The 23,921-nt window shown below is 36.0% G+C and overlaps 1 protein-coding gene across 1 annotated transcript; it reads left to right on the top strand.

The window, feature by feature from the left end:
- The first annotated feature begins 1,418 nt into the window (after nucleotides 1–1,418).
- On the top strand, nucleotides 1,419–21,919 carry LOC125664329 (beta-1,4-galactosyltransferase 4-like). Its single transcript, XM_056152064.1, has 6 exons — nucleotides 1,419–1,730; nucleotides 14,758–15,176; nucleotides 15,274–15,461; nucleotides 16,972–17,094; nucleotides 21,355–21,450; nucleotides 21,615–21,919. Exons 1-6 carry the CDS (start codon nucleotides 1,436–1,438, stop codon nucleotides 21,826–21,828), a joined length of 1,335 nt encoding a protein of 444 aa, XP_056008039.1. The 5' UTR covers nucleotides 1,419–1,435; the 3' UTR covers nucleotides 21,829–21,919.
- The last annotated feature ends 2,002 nt before the right edge of the window (nucleotides 21,920–23,921 follow it).

Raw genomic sequence — 23,921 nt, 5'->3', positions numbered from 1 at the left:
TAACGTACCCTCGTTGTTGAGCGATTGGGTCTGAAACTACATTGCCTCTCAGTTCATTCAATTCTGCCATTTAAGGAAGTTGGGGTATTTCATCTGATATGAGCTTTACCAGCTTTTGTTGTCAGTTACATGATAGTGATTCCTTCAGAGATGTCTCTAGGTGTGCTGATCTTGTTTAGTAGTCCGTTATGGACAGCAAGCCAACGCCATCAATCCTCCTTTCATCATCCCCAAGACTCTTCCTGAAAAGAGTATAGTTTCCTTCCCTGATTATAATGAATTAATGATTGGTTTTATATAACGCCTTTTCCAGCGTATGCTGCTCAAAGCGCTTTACAATAATCAATGTACATTATTACCCCGGCAGACCTTGTATCAATATAGAACTTTCTCAGCCTCCTAGAAAGCTTAAAGTGCACAATGCCATTACAAGCGCCAGAGCACTAACATTCTAACAATATTTTTCACTGTCTATAGCAAGGTACCCCTTTTACATTTGGGTGGAGAGAGGAAATTCAGGTAAAGTGCCTTTCCTAAGGACACAACGTCAGCCCTGCCGCGGCCAGGACTCGAACCCACGACCTTTCGGTCGAGAGTCTGACGGCCTAACCACTAGGCCACCGACGCCAAAGGAGAAGACTCTCTGATTAATCCAGAGTTTACAAGCCTGGTCTCCCGAAGGGCAGCAATGTCGACACACCGTTTTATTAGCTCCTTAACTGTGTATGAGCGCAGTATTTTTCAGGTGATCTGTCTTGTCCAGGTTTGTGATATTCTAACATTCAAAGTGACCAGTTTTTGTGTGGCAGATTTCTTCCATTTTCGTTTGTCTGGTGCGAGGTTTTATGTCTACTTTTTGGCTTTTCTCCTATCTCCATACATCTATATGAGCAGAGAGACGAGGCGGCTCGGAACTTTACTCACTGAGGGCTGCTCAGCTTCAGACGGACAGTAACTGATCACTGTGACTAAATAATCACTCCCATCGTAGGAGGTAGCCCTTGGCAACATATTTCTCGTCATAAACTGTCGCCTATTTTGTTGTTTTCTTTGCCTATTAGAACAAGGTTGAGGTTGAGGACACCTCTCAAAGTCCTCTCAAAGTCGAAGCTGAATGCCTAGGTTCCATATGTTTGGAGATTGTGTCTTACCCATTTTGCACAATCCCCCTCTTGTCTTTGTTAATTTGACCCAAAGGACAGTCAGAATCAATACATTTGGAATTAGCAAAGTTGCAAGGAGCCACAAGGAAAATGATTTAAGATATAATGAAAAGAATGAGGGAAGAAAAAAAGGGATTTGGAAATGCTCAATATGTGTTGTGTTTTGGTTTGCGGATAGACTATTACAAACGTTTTTATTTTATATATTTTTCTGTTTCAGGAATTCGAGATAGACAGAACTACTTTGTTGTAATGAAATTTCCGATGAAACAATGGTGGAAAGTGCTTTAGTATGGTTTTCTATGAAAAATAGTGACATGAAACTGAACAGAAAAGTTGTCTTCCTTTCAACAATTATTGCAGTATGCATCTTCTGTGGAATTAATATACTTTGGATTGGAAGAGAAATTACCAGGAACTCCTACACTGGAAAGAGATGGAATAAATTTAATGTATCAGTAGGAAGAAACGAAAAAGGACACAATAATGCAAAGAACCCAAGAAAATTTCAGAGCCTTGATTATTCATTGGAATATTGTTCACTGTCGACTTTACAGTCAGAAATGAGTAAGAACCTCCCTCCCCCCCCCCTCTCTCTCTCTCTCTCTCTCTCTCTCTCTCTATCTCCACTTGCAATTCTCAATACAATCCACAACTCATTACACTAATTATAAAGTTATCTTATATATATGTAGGCTTAATCAAGTTCAAGGTAAATTATTTTCAGTTTCATTGCTTCACATCTATATTCCAAGCTTTTTTTTAATTTCATGTTCTGTGTATGATCAATTTCCAAACCGAGACCGTCTATTGATAAATAAGTTGCAGGGATTTCTACAGTCTCGTTTGAAGTCAGTATTTACCGAAATCTAAGGTCGTTATAATGATCTAATATGCAAATACAGCCTTTCATTGGGTCAAATACTGTCTGATGTCTTATACCGATTGTGAGGTCATTTTTTGCCACACTGATTTTGACTACGGATAACTTCATTTACATGATTAAGATATAGATATGCTTTCTGGCGTGTTAGGTTGTTCTGTAAATATTGATTTTGACTTCGGTATCGACAAAATATCAACTTTGATTTGAACATTAGATCATTTGGCACGCTGTTTTGGCTATAATAGCTCTAAAACTTCATTGTTATTTCGGATTTCAAACATTTCAGTTGAGCATCACTGAAGAGACATTATTTGTCGAAATGCGCATCTGGTGCATCCAAATTGGTACCGTATAAGTTTTACATCATTATAACGAACTGTTTGAAATCCGAAACTCAAACTGTAAACGAGAGTGTTAAAATCCTTATAAAATCAGCTTATTTCTCATCAGTAGCTTGCTTCGATTTCAAAATTGATCTTATGCAAAACATGTAAAACTTATACGGTACCAATTTGGATGCACCAGATGCGCATTTCGACAAATAATGTCTCTTCATCGAATCAGCTAAGATATATTAGCGCCATTTTCAAGTGATAATGGAATATTACTACACAAATTGGGGAAGTTGACGTTGGAGAAAGTGGTCATTTTGTTTGCCATGGAGTTCATTTGTTAGTTTGCCGTTACCATTTACGTTGAAATAAAGTATCTAAATATGGAGCAGATATAGAAGACTCAGACGTGATTTTTATTTCGAGTACACTGGGATATATCAATTTGATTTATGAATGAAATTGTTTATTTAGATAGATAAAACGTCCTCTATATATCTAAATGTCAAGTTCAAAGCTACAACAAGATATTACATCAGAAGGAAAAACTATCTTGCTGTGGTCTTCATCTCGACATATAAATATATCGACAACATTTTATCTATTAACAATAATCATTTTAATCCATATCTCCATTCGCTATATATCAGTGAACTCAAAATATAAGACAATACAGTCTTCTACATCTGCTTCATACTTAGATATCTTATTGAGCACAGATATTAACGGCAAACTAACAACAACTTAATGACAAACGAGATGACCTCAGTTTCGCCATTGTCAACTTCTCATATTCCTATAGCAATACTGCCTTATCACATGCAACAGGGGGTGCTTACTCCTCCTAGGCACCTGATCCCACCTCTGGTGTGTCCAGGGTCCGTGTTTTCCCAACTATCTATTTTGTATTGCTTATAGGAGTTATGAGATTGATCACTGTTCGTTATCTTCACCTTGCATGCATCTGTTGTTTGTGTTTCTCAAATGATGCAATACGCAAGAGGATGTTCTGCGTATGGTCAGTTCCATGGATGAATATTCAAATGTTTAAGCTTGATATCAATATTGGCAATGATTTTGAGTTCCTTAAACGGACACTCTGATTGAAGTATCTTGACTAGTTTCTACGCTGAAATTTCCAGTGCAATATTGAAATGCCTAAATATTGGCTAAAGTGTAAAATAATTTTACATGATTTTGGAATCATCTATCAAATTAGTCTTTAAACACGGTCAGGTGTCTTAACTATATAGTTAGCATCACTAAGCTTTACCATAATGCCTGGCCTGTTAAGGATGACCAGGAAGAGGCAGGTACGAAAACCTATCAACTGGTCTAAAGACTAGCAACTTTGCCATACCAGATTTCATTTGGGTTGGAGAACTCTTGAGATTTTCGTGTACCAATTTGCAAGCATTATGAAGTTTTCTTTGAAATTAGATATACTGTATAGGGGGAAAACATATCGCAGTGGAAATTTTCGCTATATTCCCGGTGTAGACAAATCCACGAATTTAAAAAACCGTGAATATTTTAATTTCATTATTCTTTAATACACAATGTGTTTTAAAAAAGGGGGCTTAAAGTGATTCGAATCCACGAATTTATGACTCTGCGAATGTGTGTAAAATGAAAAAAAAAAACAACGCAAAAATTACAACTCGTGGAATTATTTCCCTATACAGTATAGTCTAAAAGGTCAAGAACACAAGTTTCAGACAACCACTTCCCTTTTAACAATTTCAAAGAACAAACTGTATGACCAAATACTAATTCAAAGGGATTGAATCCAAGAAACATATTATGTCCATCAAAAACGGCAGCTGACCTCATCGGTAAGAATTTTATAATCACGATTTCAAATGATTGATTATTCATTTGCTTCATTTAAAGATAATTATCAAGTATACAGTGGAGTATTCTTAATGTTAGTCATTGTAGTTTTCTTCAAATGAAGCTTATTTTAGATCAAAAGACCTCCAAGTTTTGTAGTATGATGACCGTAACAAAAAACGTTCATACATTATGAATTTGATTACCGCATGATTATGTCCGTATGTAAAACTTATACTGTACCAATTTTGATGCACCAGATGCGCTTTTCGACAAATAATGTCTCTTCAGTGATGCTCAACTGAAATGTTTGAAATCCGAAATAACTATGAAGTTTTAGAGCTAAATATAGCCAAAAACAGCGTGCCAAAAAAGTGGAGCCAAATTCGTCCAAGGATAAGAGCTATGCATGAGGGAGATAATCCTTAATTTTGAAACGAATTTCTAAATTTTATAACAGCAATTAAATATACATCCGTATTTTCAAGCTAGTAACGAAGTACTTAGCTACTGGGCTGTAGAGACCCTCGGGGACTAACAGTCCACCAGCAGGGACCATATTTCGAATTTGTTTTGGATAAAAATGAATTTAAATGCGCTTTGAAGAGGTTAAACTAGCCTTGGTTTTGCTTCATGACTACCTCGCGAAGTAAACAAGCAACGACACCTTTTTCGCACGAGTTAACATGGAGGCTACCTTCACTTCTTAAATTCTAATTCAAAATCGGAGTATACGGTCATCATAAATATGTGTTGCAGTCATCATACTACAAAACGTGGAGATCGTTTTAATCTAAAACAAGCTTGCCTTGGAGAAAAGGACAGTGACTAAAATGAAGAATATTCGAATGGATTCTGATAATTATTGTATATTTCCATCTGAAACTTTGTTCTATTATTATCAGTCCACCCTATCTCTAGGGACCATAAATTGAACTTCAATTTGCACTACCGAAACATCTTTGCATATCAATATGACTAAATCATGACCTTGATGTTCTTGAGACGATTGTCAAGGATGTTTCTCTATATATTCCTATATAAAGCTTTGATTCCTTATTGTGGCCCCATTCTACCACCGATGGTCGCGATTTGAGCATTCCTTAATCTGTACCACCTGGGGATGCTTGCATATGAGTATTTATGTCCTTATTTTCATTGAGAAGAATATATTTCCTCTATATTTCTCTGTAAGAACTTGGACCCTCTAATTTAGCCTCAACCTACCTCGGGGACCACAATTTGCACAAATTTTAATTAACACTACGTAAGGATGCTTGTATATTAATGAAAGGTGAATATAACGAGCAGTGATCAATCTCTTAACTCCTGTAAGCAATATAAAATAGAGAATTGGGTAAACAATGATCCCTGGACACCAGAGATGGGATCAGGTGCCTAGAAGGAATAACCATCAAATATGAGTAATATTGGTCCTTTTCTTCTTGAAAGATTTATCCTATATATAGTCCCAAATAAAACTTCGATCCCCTAATGCGGACCCATTCTACCCCGTGGATCATGATTTGAACCATTTTCAATCTACACTACTTGGAGATGCTTGCAAACTAACAAATCAATTTCATGATAAACGGGATGATTTCAGCTTCTCCATCGCCAACCTCCCATGAAGCAATATTCCATTATTACATGCATATGATGTTTAGATATATCAAGTAAATCGATACGCAAGAGTTTGTTCTGCGTTTAATCAATTTTGAAATCGAGGTAGGCAAATGACAGACAAGTAGATGTTACTGGGGTTTTAATAGTCTCGTTTAACGTCCGCAATTTGCACATTCTATGGTCGTCATAATATTCTAGTTTGCAAATACAATCTAGACTTGGGTCAAATGCTGTCTGGTGTGTTTGAGACCGATTGTTAGGCCGTTCTTGGCACACTGAATTTGACAAAGGATTACTCCATTTACTTGATCAAAATACAGTGATCCCTCGATTTATTGCCAACTTTTGTTGAAGACAAATTTGGGTAATAAAGCGGGGGTACCATTATAACGAATTCACCATTACGGACAATTTTTCTGAGCAATCAAAAGAAATTCAACACCATCAAGTTATTTGGACTTCATTCTGTAAAACTTATACAGTACCAATTTTGATGCACCAGATGCGCATTTCAACAAATAATGTCTCTTCAGTGATGCTCAACCGAAATGTTGGAAATCCGAAATAACTATGAAGTTTTAGAGCTTTATATAACCAAAAACAGCGTGCCAAAAAAAGGTGGAGTCAAATTCGTGTAAGGATAAGAGCTATGCATGAGGGAGATAATCCTTAATTTTGAAATGAATTTCAATGAATTTCTAAATTTTATAACAGCAATTAAATATACATCCGTATTTTCAAGCTAATAACGAAGTACTTAGCTACTGGGCTGTAGAAACCCTCGGGGACTAACAGTCCACCAGCAGAGGCCTCGACCCAGGGGGTCATAATGTAAAACTTATACGGTACCAATGTTGATGCACCAGATGTATAAGCATTTAAATTATCTTGAGTTCAATACTGCACTTGTTAGTAATTAAAGCTGACATGAATTAATAAATACGTACACCTTTCTCATTTTATCCGCCATATTTCTTTCAGGTAGCCTAATTTACTCTACCCGTATATACCCCAAATGTGATTGTCACACCTGAGTGATTTTTCTAGGTGGACTCGACCAGTGCACATCTCCGATAGTAATATATAGGGGATGAGAAACAAATAAAAGAACATTTTAAAACATTATGCTTTGCTCAAAATTACAAAATATTGATTGTATACTAATGCAACATTCTGGAAGTTTAGATAAGTTAGACAAAAATGCAAAAAAAAAAAAAAGAAGAAGAAAGAAGCTTTTCTTGCATACTTGTAAGTACATGCAAGTATTTGCATTTTCTAATAAAATAAATGCGGATAAATCATTTGCCAATTACATACTGATAGAATGGAATAGGCAAAACGTGCATAAAATATATTATTTATATCAATTCTTGCAAAATAAAGGTGCATGCCATATGCATAATATGCAATGCACAAGGTATAATCGCCAAAAAAAAGTATCAAATACGGGCGTCTATTCAACAGGTATCGGAGATGTGCACTTACCGAAAATATTAGATTCTCTTTATTCTGATAAATCCACGAAACAAAATGATAAACTCCAGTTGTATCTCGTTAGAACTTTACAACACGTTCTCATTCCATTATACAGACTGCGACACACTTCACCCGTGCCAAACAGTGTGTCTTCAATCAGGGGAGATGTCAGAGTCGAAAAATTTTCCTGCATTGATTATTGAATGCTTGTTTGGTCGAGGTTTTGCAGTTTATAGAAATGGGGAATCTAATATCTGGTTGGATATATTGCGTGCACAATTCCAAATTTCTCGATGATCATACACAAACTTGGATATACAAATAAGGGAATAATGATCGAAAATATACATCTGTGTGCAAATGCGTGTATTACATTTGCAATACATAATAAACAGTTCATTACACAAAGACACATATGAAAGGAAATTTATAAACGAAAATATAGTTTTGTTGTCTCTTTTGGAACCACATAATCATTTACGGTCTCTGTATGTCCATATTCATTGAGAGAGAGAGAGAGAGAGAGAGAGAGAGAGAGAGAGAGAGAGAGAGAGACTGTCCTACTTCGATTTATAATATATCATTTCACAGAAGGAAAGAAAATAGATCACTTATATAAATGTAAGCTTTCAGGCATTAAAAATTTCCAGCTATTTAAAAATTTGTGATTGACAATATATTGGAAACTTACAGGAGTTGATACTTATAATTGAATTCATTACAAATTTTTAAAAAATATATTAGTTTGAACTATGCATGTAGAAAATACTGACTTTGTATGTTAGAATAACGGGGGAAAAGTAAATTGTAAAAAAAAAAAAGTGGGGAAAGCAGACCAGCCTTCCTGCCCACCCCAACCCCCTGTTTTCGTGCCTGAAACAACATATCAATTCGTGTTGAAAGAAAGGTGCATATCTACATTTCATTAAATTCCAAAGGAGCTCGAATTTATGTGTTCCCCTATTAATCATTTTGTATGCAAGATTCGTTCCCGAATTTAGAATCATGCTTTCAGTCAGAGCAGAAATGAATTCATGTTGAAGTATATCTAGTTTGAATGCAAATGTTAGGTTCCTTCTTTTAATTTCATCAGACTCATTAGAAACCCCTCTCCCAAACTATGCAGCTTTGTTTTTATTGATATCTAAATCGGTATAAATGAATCCGGATATAAATTATATAATGTTTTTTCGTGATCATATAGATATTGATACTGATAATGAAAAAAGAAAATGTTTATACTCTTGCCTTCTGCATATCCTACTAATGCATTACAGTATATTGACATTGTATCATATCAAATAAAAGCTCAACACGAATTTTACTGATTTATGCATACTAACATCTTATCGAATACATTTGAATTTGAAATTTCTACGTACAGCGGTATGGCCATTGCGCCAGATCTACGAAATGAAAATATTTATGAATAAATTACACTCAAGCCTCAAAGTAATCATTATGGCATGTTACAGAAACGTTAAAACACACAAATGCTATAGTCCTGCAATGCATGCATGCGATTTTTCTGAATACATGTATTTATGTATTCATGAATGAAGTTCCTACGCTTGAAAATATCTTGGTCTTTATGCATTTTGTTTTGTGATTTCGGTTTACCATTCCTTACACTGTGTAAATGAAGGAAAACTTGGTAAAGGGTGCAATTCTACATGCACCATACAATTCGTATACATGCATGTGTTGCAAAACAAAATGTACATGTAAGAACCAGACATGTATCGTCATTGGGGGGGGGGTGGGGGTGGTACAACAGGGGAAAAAATGGAAAATTGGATTCTTCAAAATAATAATTAAAAAAGATGAACGAAAACAGCAATAAAATAAAACAAACCAAGGTGTTTTGTCCGATGTTCAAAGTCCTAATGTGGGGTGAAGGATTAAAGAGTCTTACTTTGACTACCTCAATAATTTTCCCCTACACTTCATTTTCTTCAATCGTTGGGGGTCGGATGGGGTGGTTAGAGTCCTCTACTATGAGTGCCTCATATCTTCATTTTCTTAATTGGTGGTGGTGTGTCTTCTACTATTATATCAGAACTTTCAAGCTGGGGTAAGTGGGGGAGGGGTTGTCACTCAATGTATCTTTTATTTGCATTACAAACGAACAAAAAATGGATATTGTTATTAAAGGTGGGTGACAGACATTCCTGTCCTCTCCCCTTGATGTTTGATAACGACGCATAATATGATAAACTCGATTATTACATTTTGCATTAGTACAATTTGCGTCGAGTTAGACGCAGAATGTAATAACGCAAAATGGCATAGATATATAAGATCTATTGAGCGCCAAATTAGCATAAAATGAAGTAATTGAAAATAACATTATATAAAAATATGTTTAATTTTTAATTAATGCGTGCTTTAAATGAATCAAATAAATCTGTATTATCAATTAATGAGAGCAATATTGAGTTACTAGTACTGTTCTCTTTTTATTGAATTAACGATATCATTTGTCTTAATAAGAGCACGATTATTACAAGATCATCGGTTCTCTCTCTCTCTCTCTCTCTCTCTCTCTCTCTCTCTCTCTCTCTCTCTCTCTCTCTCTCTCGTCGTTATCTCTCACGTTGTTCTCTCTCTCTCTCTCTCTCTCTCTCTCTCTCTCTCTCTCTCTCTCTCTCTCTCTCTCTCTCTCTCTCTCTCTCTCTCATCCCATACACTCGTACAGTGTTGTATATACAAATTTATGTACCTAAATGCTTTCCTGATTTATAAATCTGCAATACTCTGACCAGTAAATCATATGGTATAAGGATTCATGCACACTACAGGGTAAATATTATACTCTGATACTTCCCCTGATTGAAGATAGCTGATCGGCACGGGCTAAGTGTGTCGCAGTCTGTACAATGGACAATGTTGTTTACTGTTGGAATGCAAATGGAATTTATCGTTTTGTTTCATGGATTATGCAAATAAAGGGAGTTTTACTACTACTTAGAGTATTTTCGACAAGTGTACACGTACATCTGCGGTCCTTTACAGATATTACGAGTAGGCCCAGGTAAATAGTCGTCCGCATTCAATGCGTTTTCATGGCGAGCATACATGCCATTTTATAAGTACAGTAGTATTTATGTCTTTGCCTTTTACTTGAAGTAATTGTGAATGGTATAGATTGTATACTCTTTGCTTATTCCATTTTATCAATAGATAAAAGATGAAATATTTCTCCGCATTTTTGTATAGTTTTGACATATTTACTGCAAATGTACGCACGTTCACGTAAAGAAAAGGCATTCTATATATATTTATCCAAATATATATATTTAGAATGATTTACTACTGTACGATATATTTATTATAATTTTGAGCACTGCGTGGTGTTCCAAAACGTGATTTCATTTCTTCTTGATGTCCTATAAATTAGTATCGGAGATGTACGTGTTACCTGTCGAAGCTACCCGCACAGGTAAATCGAAGACACTGATGTGAAGTGAAGCGTAGCAAAGCTCTTCCCCTTATATACCATGCGAACCCCTATACATATAACAATAGAAATTCCAACTAATATGGCGGATTAGCAGAGAAATATGGCGGACATATAGAATTATACTATATTTATTAATTGATGTCAGCTTTAACCTCGTTACCTGAATACATTGTCCAAACTGTCACACTTCACGGCATCGCTATCAAAGTACAGGTGTGATTACTGATGGGTGTTAGGTAATTGGCATTATTATTGAGGGTAAACCCTATAAAATTTGACCATTTTTTGTGAAAATCAGAGGCATATTGCATTATGCGGTGTTGGCATTATAACGGAGGTGTTAACTTGGGAAGAAATCTATTCTTTAGGATTTTCAGGCAATAAGCGGGGGTGGCATTATAACGGGGGCCAATATATCGAGGGAGCACTGTATAGGGCTCACAGCAGGTGTAATCGGTCGACAGGATATGCTTACTCCTAGGCACCTAATCTCATTTCTGATATATCCAAAGCTGCAGAACTGTTGCTGTCTGAAAACATATTCGGACAGATCAGCGCCTTATAGAAACCTTCAATTTACGAAGCAAAAAATGCGCACATTCTTGCATCGCTGTCTTTTAGATTTGATATTCAAAACATCTTGAGCATATTCACCAACTATACTTGTGTCCAAACATATCTTCAAATATTCATTAAAGCCCCATACGAAACTCACAACTTCAAAGGATTTCGTTTGTTGACGTAACCCTACCATGTAGTAGTCAGTGCGAACCTCAGTTCATTTCCATTCTCATATATCCCTACAAATATTTCATCGAAATGTTTCGAATAAAATCATTCCAGTTATGTTAGATGATTATTATTCGAATCTTCACCTTTCACGATAATTATTCAAATAGGTTTGAATATTCAACATTTACAGCGTTCAACTCTGATTTTACACTTCATTATTGAAATGGAGTGTAAAGGACCAAATTAGGCTTTTGTAGCATTTTCAATACTCAAGAGCTTATTTTACCTTAAAAAAAATTATATCAATTATTCGTGCTTATAATAATGAAGATCGAATACATCACTCGTATCGAATATTATGGGACGTCTCCATATGAGTGAAAAATTCTCGATCGTGACGTTAAACAATATACAATTTCATCAATCAAATATTATGAATAGATACAAATAGCAACAAGGTTCAAAGTGACTGGCCACCTAATGAAATGTGAAGATAACGAACAGTGATCAATCTCATAACTCCTACAAGCAATACAAAATAGATAGTTGGGCAAACACGGACCCCTGGACACACCAGAGATGGAATCAGGTGCCTATGAGAAGTAATCATCCTCTGCCGACCGCTCACAAACGCCTTGAACCCTTTATCCTGATCAGGTTATCGGAGTTATCTGTAGTCAAAATCAGTGTACCAAGAACGATCTAACAATCGGTATGAAACACGTCAGACAGCAGTTAACCCTATGATAGGGTGTATTGGCAAACTAGATCGCTATAACGACCATAGAATGTGCGAAATGCTGACTTTAATCGAGACCATTGAAACCTCAGTACCATCAACTTGTTTGTCAGTAGCTTGCCTCGATTTAAAAACTGACCATACGCAGAACAAGCTCTTGTGTATGGAATCAGTTGAGAGATATAAACACCATATGCTGATATGGCTACATCAACCAACAAAATCCTTTGAAGTTGTGAATTTTCGAGTCGCATGATGCTTCAATGTATGTTTGAAGGTATGTTTCGACACAGGCATAGGAGGAGAATATGTTAAGATTTTTTATATGAAATTCATGAGGCACCAGTGCAAGAATATACCGATATAAGGTCTCAAACGTGAGCACTTATTTCTGCGCCGAAAATCGAAGGTTTTATAAGGGGTGGATCTGTAGTTCTCTGATATGTCTGACCAATGTTTTCAGAGAGCTACAGTTCTGTATTTCGTATTCCTCAATGAGTTACAAGATTGATCACTGTTCTTAATCTTCATCTTTCATATGATATATATGAGTATTCGTGGCCCCGCTGTTATTGAGAACAATTTTCCTATATATTTCAATGTAAAATTTTGATACCCATTGATGGCCCACCCTACCCCCATGGACCACAATTTGAACTAATTTGAATATGTATTATGTGGGAATGCTTGCATATCAATATAATTAATCATGAACTTGTTGTTCTTGAGAAGAAGTTTTAAAGATTTATCCGATATGAAAGGTGAAGACAACGAATAGTGATCAATATCATACTTGCTATAAACGATACAAAATAGGGAGTTGGGCAAACACGGATCCCTGCATATACCAAAGGTGGGATCAGGTGCCCAGGAGAAATAAGCATCCCCTGTCGACTGCTCACATCCGCCGTCAGCCCTATATCTTAATCAGGTAACCAGAGTTATCCATAGTGAAAATCAGTGTGCCAAGAACGGCCTAACATTTGGTATAAAACACGTCAGACAGCATTTAACCCTATTATGTAAAACTAATATGATACCAATTTTGATGCACCAGATGTGCATTTCGACAAATACTGTCTCTTCAATGATGCTTAACCGAAATGTTTGAGATTCAAAATAACAATAAACTTGCTAGAGCTATTTTAGGGGAAAACATAGTGCCTAAAAGTGGAGTCAAATTCGTCTAAGGATAAGAGCTATGCATGAGGGAGATAATCCTTAATTTTGAAATGAATTTCTAAACTATAGGTTGTACTGGCAAACTAAATCGTTATAACGACCATATGATTTGCAAATTCATGACTTTAAACGAGTCTGTTGACACCCCTGTACCATCAACTAGTTTGTCAGTAGCCTGCTTCGATTTAAAACTGATCGTACACAGAACAAGCTCTTGCGTATCGAGTCTCTTGAGAGATATAAACATTATATGCAGGTGAGAATGAAATATTGCTACTTAAGTATGGGAAGTTGGCGACGGAGAAGCTGAGCTTATCCCCATTATCATCAAGTTGAGTTGGTAATTTGTCGTTGATATCTACTTCCAATAAAATGGAGCAAATGTGGACGACTATGATGCGTCTTTTATTTCGAGTTCACATGTAAACATCGAATCGACATATGAATGGAAATTATCATTGTTGAAAGATAAAACATCGTCGTTATATTTAAATGTCGGATTGAGTGTCGCAGCAATATATATTTTTTCTACTCATATAGAAGTTTTTGAATAAATTCTGCTTCATAAGAATATCAGCTAAGAAAGAAGCATAATTTGTGCCCATGGGAACCGTTGGGTGACCTGATCATCAACGACTACGAAGATATTGTTAATGAGGAACTCCAGCATATGTTAATTTCACCGTGGAGAACTTTAATTTCCTTTTTGGCCCCAAACCCTACCCCCGAATGCCATGATTTGAAAAAACTTGAAACTATGCTATGTTATGAAGATTTTATATAAATTTCAACTTATCTGGTCTAGTGCTTCTTAAGAACATTTTTAAATGATCCGACCCTATTTTTGCCTTTTCCTTATCATCCCCTATTGAACAAAAAACTCAAGGATGATTTCTGCGAAGTTTAATTGAAATTTGCCCAGTGGTTCTTGAAAAGAATTAAAATTAAAAAAAAAAGAATTCATTCGTTTTACTAATTCTTCATTATATTATCTTCACTTCAAAATATGTGTAAAACTTTGTTTGGTTGACCTTGAATATTTTTATGCAAGCATGTTTTGTGGCAAGTTTGGCGGAAATTAACCCAGTGGTTCTGGAGTAGTTTAAATGTTAAATGTTTGCAGACAGACGGACGGGCAGACTGACGCCAGATAGTTACCAGAATAGCTCACTTGAGCTTTCAGATTAAAAGGAACTACACAAATAATAATAACTTTAGATTTGTATAATAGAAAATCCCTAATTGTTTAATATGTACTGTGGATTGAGGGTAAATGTTGAGTACCAATCATCTTGATATAGAGAATCCTATATACTCCATTTCAGAAGGAAATAGGACATTAGACCTGGAGCTCTGTGTCATGGCCGAGTGTGATATTGGTGACCGCTACAATAGACACGCCACGTTAGAAACCTGCAATATGTTTTATTGCAGCAAATCAAAATGTGGTCACGTGAAATGTCCTCAAGAAGGAGAAACGTGGAATAGGACGAATGTTCACACATACACTGATAGCGGAGTGGAGACCGATAAGAAGAGTTGTACTTCGTTTTCATTTTCTTCTGCAAGAAGAAGGGGGATAGTTGGAGGTCATTGGAGGCCGACAAGATGTCGTTCCAAGAGAAAGGTTGCCATAATTATACCATTCAGAGATAGAGACGAACACCTGTGTAGTTTACTTAAGAACTTAATTGCTATTCTAATCGTACAGCAATCAGAATTCAGGATATTTGTGGTTGAACAGGTACAAAAACATGCAAATCTAAGTTGATTTTCTTTTTCTAAAACATTACAGAAGTAATATAACGTTAAACAAACCATATTGAAATGATTTATTGTAGATAGGAAATGGTACATTCAATAAGGGAAGGCTGATGAATGGAGGTTTTCTGGAAGCATCGAAGATGTTCAATTTCAATTGTGTTTTCTTTCACGATGTTGATCTCATCCCAGAGAATGATGGCAATCTTTATGAATGTGGGGAACTGCCACGCCATTTATCAGTGGCTATTGACGAAGATGACTACAAGTAAGATACAAAGTCTGTTTTTCACATATTGAGACGAAAGATTTATAAAATATCTTGAAACTATTTTGAGAGGATGTTATAAAAATACGTAATAATTGAGAAATATTGAATATAGTGTGGGAGGATTTAAATATGTTTTACGCAAGATTCCTAAACAAAAACCCCCAAATTTTACATAAAAGATTTCCTGTATAGGATAAATGTAAAATACAAATAAAGCTAAATATCATTACGATGGGGGGGAGGGGGGTCAAGATGAGGCTACAATAGGGTTGTAAAGTTTTTCAAAGAAATAAGCGACCGACCAGTCATGACATTTTAGACCGAAATGCGGAATTTATCAAAATGAGATTTTTTATAATGAAAAATATATATGCCTTGTTGTACATTGGAAATGTTATAGTTGTACAATAATGTATTTTGCCTGGCTACGGATGTATGAGTCATACCATATGACTTCATCAATTCGATACCATTTGTTGTGTGTCAGAACAAACCCTTAATATAGCGAAGCAGAATTTACTAACAAAAGGTAATTGAACAATTGATAATATTTATATAAAATTAATAATTGACGGAAAATTGTAACAATAGCAAAATATCAACTTACAGTAGTTACAATTCAAACCAATTGATGCACACGATTTGAAATTGTCTATGCCAATAAACGAATGGCTGGTGTTTTCAAGGAACCTCCGATGGCAGGTCGTAGTCACACATTATTGGGACTCTTTTCCTGCAAAATTAATACCTACATGCAAGGTGAAGATAGCCTACATCTATCTCATCAAATACCAGAAACAGTACATAGGAGAAAAAACGGACCTTCGCAAATGGGTCAACAACCACAGCTCTTCTGTCAAGACTAAGAAAGTTTTCCTAGTAGTATTTCAATGGTAATTATTACCGATGAGAGAACATGACCATAGTGGTCATTGACCATGATCGAAGTAGGTCAGATACCGACAGAAGGAGAAAGAAAAAAATTCTGGATACACACGTTCAGGTCATTTGAATTTCATGGTGTCAACAAACCTACTTACTTCACTGGGGTGAATACGGGTTAAACCTTTACCAGATTCTTTAAACCTTTATCAGAGTTTCATCTAGGCCTTCTTTCAGATCACTTCCCTAACACTCCAGCCCTATTTTCCATTTTATTGTTAGCATAATTCTGCTTACATACTATGTCAGTTGTATACATGTTTAAATATATATAAATGTACATGTGTTATACATCCAAGTTGATGTGAACATACTGAGACAGTGCACAATACTGTTCTGTGTAGAATGCATATCAATATACACATCCTCTTCGCCTTTCATGACATTGGAAATTATCTTATTTATTTGGAAATACCTATTCATAGCTTAACTCATGTACGTTTTCATGAGATGCACGAAGCCGAACCAAGTGGTCCAACGATTAAAGTTGTGTATACCCACTGTTCGATGTTGAAAAGGGGATGATTATCGGTACATTAATAATTATGATTGTGAATCTTTCCAGGTTGATGTACAGTTGGTTGGTGGGTGGAGTGTTAGGCTTTAGACCAGCGCAATTCTGGAAAGTTAATGGATATTCCAATATGTTCTGGGGTTGGGGAGGAGAGGATGACGATATGTATTACAGGTGAGTAGGTTTTAGTTATATCCGATGCCAAAGTTTAGGAAATACATCTGTTTATACTCTTTTCTCTCGCTACCTTATATTGGTACTAACATATGCGCTATGTATCATAAATACCCCATACTAAACTGAATGAAATGTCAAGGTAATCTTCAATAAGAAATATTAAGTGCTACAATTTGTGCTTAGTGTTTGCACAAACATACATCGTTTTTCATAGAAAATCTCCACTAAATCTTGTACTTATTGAGATGGAGCAAGACAATTCAACAAAACAAATCAAAACTTGAAGATTTGAAATCGTGTGAGGTATGCGGTAGGTACAGTCGCGTCTTTCTTCAAACTTCATGTTTGAAAAGCGAAGATAACGAACAGTGATCAATCTCATATCTCCTATAAACAATACAAAATAAAGAGTTGGGCAAACACGGACCCATCGATATACAGGGAAAAAAGATATGATAAAGAGAGATATTTAAAAGAATCAAGTTGCTAAGCATCTGGATTGCCACAATAAGGCATAGACAACGTGGGAAAATAGTATGTGAGTTGCTTTGATAGCCCAATATGACGTTTTGTAGCACGTAAATATTAATGAGTTTTAATACCCAAAGTGCAATACTCGTAACAGATAAAACAAAACAGTTTTGAGAGAATTACTAAATGCATTCGTTACCATAGAATTCACAAAGAAAGAAATACCAGAGTATTCAAAAGGAATTTGAAAGACAATTTGATAGAAATAAACTGAAGGAGAAGTTATTCTGTTTTCCAAACCATCGGACCAAGGACAGTTAATTCTGTTACATGCAAGGTGAAGATAACGAACAGTGATCAATCTCATAACTTCTACAAGCAATACAAAATAGATAGTTGGGCAAACACGGACCCCTGGACACACCAGAGGTGGGATCAGGTGCCTAGGAGGAGTAAGCATCCCCTGTTGACCGGTCACACCCGCTGTAAGCTACCAGTAGGGAAATCATTCTAACTTTTAAATACATTGTATTACTTTATTCTATCTGAAAGGAAACAGCATTAATAAAACCTTTCACAAACACGTCAAAAAGTGGTTGAGGTTATTGTAATCAGTCAATTTGGATGGAAAACTTTTATGCACTATCCCCAACAATTTCGATTGTAGGACTATTGTTGTATAATTTTAAATGGTCATTCAAAACGCCACATCCAAACTCATAAAAGAAGGCAAGAGGTTCACATACCTTGTCGGATACCTGAGCATTAGTTTAAAGTAAATCTATATTGCCTAACTAATCCGCATTATGATAATCATCAGCAGTATGCAAGGTGAAGATAATGAACAGTGATCAATCTCGTAACTCCTATAAAGGTGAAGATAACGAACAGTGATCAATCTCATAACTCCTATAAAGGTGAAGATAACGAACAGTGGTCAATCTCATAACTCTTATAAAGGTGAAGATAACGAACAGTGATCAATCTCATAACTCCTATAAAGGTGAAGATAATGAACAGTGATCAATCTCATAACTCCTATAAAGGTGAAGATAACGAACAGTGATCAATCTCATAACTCCTACAAAGGTGAAGATAACGAACAGTGATCAATTTCATAACTCCTATAAAGGTGAAGATAACGAACAGCGATCAATCTCATAACTCCTATCAAGGTGAAGATAACGAACAGCGATCAATCTCATTACTCCTATAAAGGTGAAGATAACGAACAGTGATCAATCCCATAACTCCTATAAAGGTGAAGATGACGAACAGTGATCAATCCCATAACTCCTATAAAGGTGAAGATGACGAACAGTGATCAATCCCATAACTCCTATGAAGGTGAAGATAACGAACAGTGATCAATCTCACAACTCCTATAAAGATGAAGATAATGAAGGGTGATCAATCCCATAACTCCTATAAAGATGAAGATAACGAACAGTGATCAATCTCATAACTCCTATAAAGGTGAAGATAACGAACAGTGATCAATCTGATAACTCCTATAAAGATGAAGATAATGAACAGTGATCAATCCCATAACTCCTATAAAGATGAAGATAACGAACAGTGATCAATCTCATAACTCCTATAAAGGTGAAGATAATGAACAGTGATCAATCTCATAACTCCTATAAAGGTGAAGATAATGAAGAGTGATCAATCTCATAACTCCTATAAGCAATACAAAATAGATAGTTGGGCAAAGACAGACCCCTGGACACACCAAAGGTGGGATCAGGTGTCTAGGAGGAGTAAGCATCCCCTGTTGACCGGTCACACCCGCCATGAGTGCTATATCCTGATCAGGTAAACGGAGTTATCCGCAGTCAAAATCAGTGTGCCAAGAACGGCTGAACAATTGGTATGAAACACGTCAGACAGCATTTGAATCAATGCGAGGTTGTACTGACGAACTAGATCGTTATAACGACCATAGAATTTGCTGACTTCAATCGAGACTGTTGAAATCCCTGTACCATGAACTTGTTTGTCAGTAGCTTACCTCGATTTAATATCTGACAATACGCAGAACAAGCTCTTGCATATCGAATCAGTTGATATATATAAACACCATATGCAGGTGATAATGGAATATTGCTACATAAATATGGGAAGATGGCGACGAAGAAGCTGATATCATCCCGTTTGTCATACAGTTGAGTTGTCAGTTTGCCATTAATGTCTACTTTCAATAAAATATCTAAGTATGAAGCAGAAGTGGACGACTCTGTGGTGTCCTTTATCTCAAGCTCACAGGGAAATATCAAATCGACATATGAATGCAAGGTGAAGATAACGAACAGTGATCAATCTCATAACTCCTACAAGCAATACAAAATAGATAGTTGGGCAAACACGGACCCCTGGACACACCAGAGGTGGGATCAGGTGCCTAGGAGGAGTAAGCATCCCCTGTTGAAAGAAATGAATGAAAGCTATCATTGTTAATAGACAAAACGTCATCGATATATCTAAAAATCGAATAGAAGGCCACAGCAAGAGATTTATTCCTCTCATGTAGACGTTTTTGAATAAATTCTGCTTCATATGAATATAAAAACAGGTCAGCTAACAAAGGAGCACAATTCGTGTCCATGGGAATTCCCACAGACTGTTGGAAGACCTGATCAACAAAGACCACGAAGATATTGTCAATGAGGAACCCTAGCATATTCTTTATTTCAACTTCAGAGTACTTGTGCGTGATCAGAGTGGTGTTTAACAAAGGTTTTGAATGACTGATCACTAGATATGAACATTTCCGTTTTCCGTTTTTATTGAAGAAGCAACTGTCTATGATGTCAAAAAGTCTAGTCGTTAATTTATCGTGAGGAATGGTCGTTTATAGTGTTGAAAAGTCATAGGTTTTAATGGTATTGGTTTGGGAAAAATTATGCGATTTCAAGTTTACTAAAACTTCTTTAGAAAATATGTTCTGATATGAAACAAATGCCTCCTATACTTCCCATATTGATAAAAGACCTATTTGGTCTAATCCTGGAACCAAAACATATATCCCTTTGATTGTCAAATAAGAAATGTACTACCCGCTCCTTCTAAATATCCATTTAACCAACATCAGAATTGACAAAGACGTTATCTAAATGTTTTACAAATACATGTAATATGTCAAGTTTGACCCTGCCCTGGAATGAGAACCTCTCTCCTGAGATCATGAAATTTACAATTTAGGTAAACGCCTTCCTGCTGCATTTAGGTTTTCTTACAGATGTGCGGATGTAGAATAGAAGGGTTTGAAAATTGGTCAATTATTGACTTTTTTGACTCGTTTAAAAGGCTTGGCGGTGCGGGCGTCCTTAAAAGCAGATTTCATATCCCCTTGTCCCAAAATGATTTATATCAAATTTGAAAATAATTGGAAGGATAGTTATCAAGAGTTTAAAATGGGTTTAATTTTTAATGCACGACAGACGACAACGGATGCAGACCAATAGCAATCGGTCACATGAATGACTTAAGTGACCAAATAAGTGACAGATAATCAATACTTTTGTTTGTTAATTCGGTTGTAATTGTAATAAAAGTCCAGTTTCCGTCTAGAGGTTGTTCTTGCTTGGACGTCTCAAAGGCAAAACTTAAGTCGAAACACAGACAAAGTCTTACTTTTTACCAATATTTTGACTGCTCAATTAAGAGAAAACTCACAGTTAAGTTTGATTTTGTGGAGAAATCTAAGCCTTTAAAGTTAATTATGGATTTACATTAGTCATGTAGGACTTGATTTGAGTATATCATTTGGTAATTGGTTTGCAGAATCATCCATTCTAAACTGCGTATACACCGGCCTCCAGCTTCCGTCGCCAGATACACAATGATACGACACAAGAAAAGGGAAAGGTGGCCAAAACGGTAATATAGTCATACCTGTATACAAGTTATCCCCTAGTTATTGATATCTTCCTAGGAAAGTAATCTATAGACAAGGTATTGTATTACGTATTTTGATCAGTATTGAAATTCCCCAAAACCATACAGTAAATCTGATAAAAAATTCAGATTTTTTCATACTTTAGTGTAGAAGTATTGAAGACATCAGAAAGTAGGATGAAAACAGATGGACTGAACCACGCTCCTTACAAACTAATTTCCATCCAACCTTACACGTTCTACACAAAGATAAAACTTGACGTATTCAGAGAAGATGACCAGCTGCATGACGTAATCACAGAAATGTCAACTATGACGTCAAATGTCACGAGGACACGAAGTGAACTCACAGGCAAATAAAAAATGTACTGACATTTTATTTATTAATAATAATCATTTTCATTCATTCGGTGCATCCCACTGAAGTTGAAATAAAAATAATCACTGTCTACCACATTTGTTTCGTATTTGGATATTTGTTGCATATCTATGCCGACGGCAAATTAGCAACACAACTTTATAGGAAACGCACTGACTTCAGCTTCTTCAATGTCAACTTCCAATATCTGTGTAGCAATATTCCATTATCACCTGCATGTGGCGTTTATGTATTGCAACTCATTCGACATGCAAGAGTATGTTCTGCGCATAATCAAAATTTTTATCCTATCTAATAACAATGAATATCAAGGTGGTGGATGATAAAAATCACTAATAGTACTTCTTCAGGAGCTTGGGAATACATGCATAAAGTGTTCCAAGATCACAATGTTCATGCATATATTTAATAATAGCATATGTTTTCACAACAGAATGGTCAAATCAATTTACAATGAGGGGATGTTCACGTTGATATTTTCTATTACGGACTGGACGATCATTGTCACCTGCGCTCAATGTCCTAATCATATCAAACAAAACGTAGAAATTTTAGAATATGAAGGTATTGATACATACAGATTCCACAGTATCGGATCTGCATGCCTAATCAGATCGCAGCTATGGATTTTACTGTCCTGGAAAAAGTCATCCGATGACCGTGAAAACGTCTTAGTTATGAACGATGTGTATCGGAACTACATGTACCCCGTGCACACACTGCGTAACCTCTCAGTTAGCGCTTTAACCTTTTAAATCACCCAGCTAGATAATCCGATGTTAAAGAAAAGAGGAACAGCTGAAGATAACGAACATTGATCAATCTAATAACTCCTATCAGGACTACAGAATTAAGAGTTGGGCGAACACGGAACCCTGAAGATAACGAACAGTGATCAGTGTAACAGAGTGGGGTGACTAGGAGGAGTAAGTATTCCCTGTCAATCGGTAACACTCGCTGTGAACCCTATATATCTAGATCGCGTAAAGGAAATCATCTGTAGTCAAAATCAGTAAAGAACGGCCTAACAATTGTTATGAAACACATCAGACAGCATTTTACTCAATGACGGGTTGTATTGGCAAACTACATATTTACAAATACCATACAATATCAAAATATCGTTGAGATTTTTACCGTGGATTGTTCCATTTGCCTGATCAGGAGGGGGGGGGTGTCGCGGTGTGTGTGACTGGTCAACAGGGGATGCTTAATCTTCAGAGACATCTAATCCCACATCTGGTGTGTCCAGGAGGTCCGTGTTTACCATACTCTTAATTCTATATACCCTATGGGATTTACAGGATTGATGACTGTTCGTTATCTTCGCTTTTCATTTATATTTTCATTCATCTTTAAAAAGAAGTCAGCCATTATAACGATGCATCATTCCTACTTAAGTCCAAGATTCCTCCTTCGACTTCTTCTGGTTTGTGAATGAGGATAGCATACTTCTAGGATGATCAGCCACCTCATTCTCTTGCTGAGTAAAGCGTCGATCGAGATTGATAACGTTTGACTTTAAAACATGTCTTTATGTGCACAGATGAAAGATGAAGATAACGCAGAGTGATCAATCTCTTGATAAATAATAAATGTTTTTCCAACTGTTGTCATCCTCTTATTGATCCATATGCTTGATACTTTCGTCTGATCAGTGTCTTCTTTTCCGTAACTCTTGGATAACGGAAATTGTATTAAGATTGCCTTCTGGGATATGACAAAATATGTCTCCATGATTTCTAATCACCATTTTGTGAACGCACAACAAAGAGCACCTTAAAATGACTTCTTCACATCTATTATGCACAAAATAGAACATTAATATATGGTTTTGTTTGTAAGTAATGTTAATAAACTAACAAAAATTAATAAAAACATGACAATTATTTTTTTTTTACTTTCCCCCCTATTTTACGACATTCATGATGACGTTACGATTGTAAACAAACTCGAACTCGAAGATACGCGCACCGTGCGATGTCGCATTTAGTCTATTCTAAAGCAGTCTAGAAACATACATGGGCGATTCGTTAGAAGTAAACCGGCAGTTATAGATCAGGCTGAATCCGAT

This window comes from Ostrea edulis, chromosome 1 (genome assembly GCF_947568905.1).
Source record: "Ostrea edulis chromosome 1, xbOstEdul1.1, whole genome shotgun sequence".
In the NCBI taxonomy this organism is placed as follows: domain Eukaryota; kingdom Metazoa; phylum Mollusca; class Bivalvia; order Ostreida; family Ostreidae; genus Ostrea; species Ostrea edulis.
This window is presented reverse-complemented; position numbering and strand designations above follow the sequence as displayed.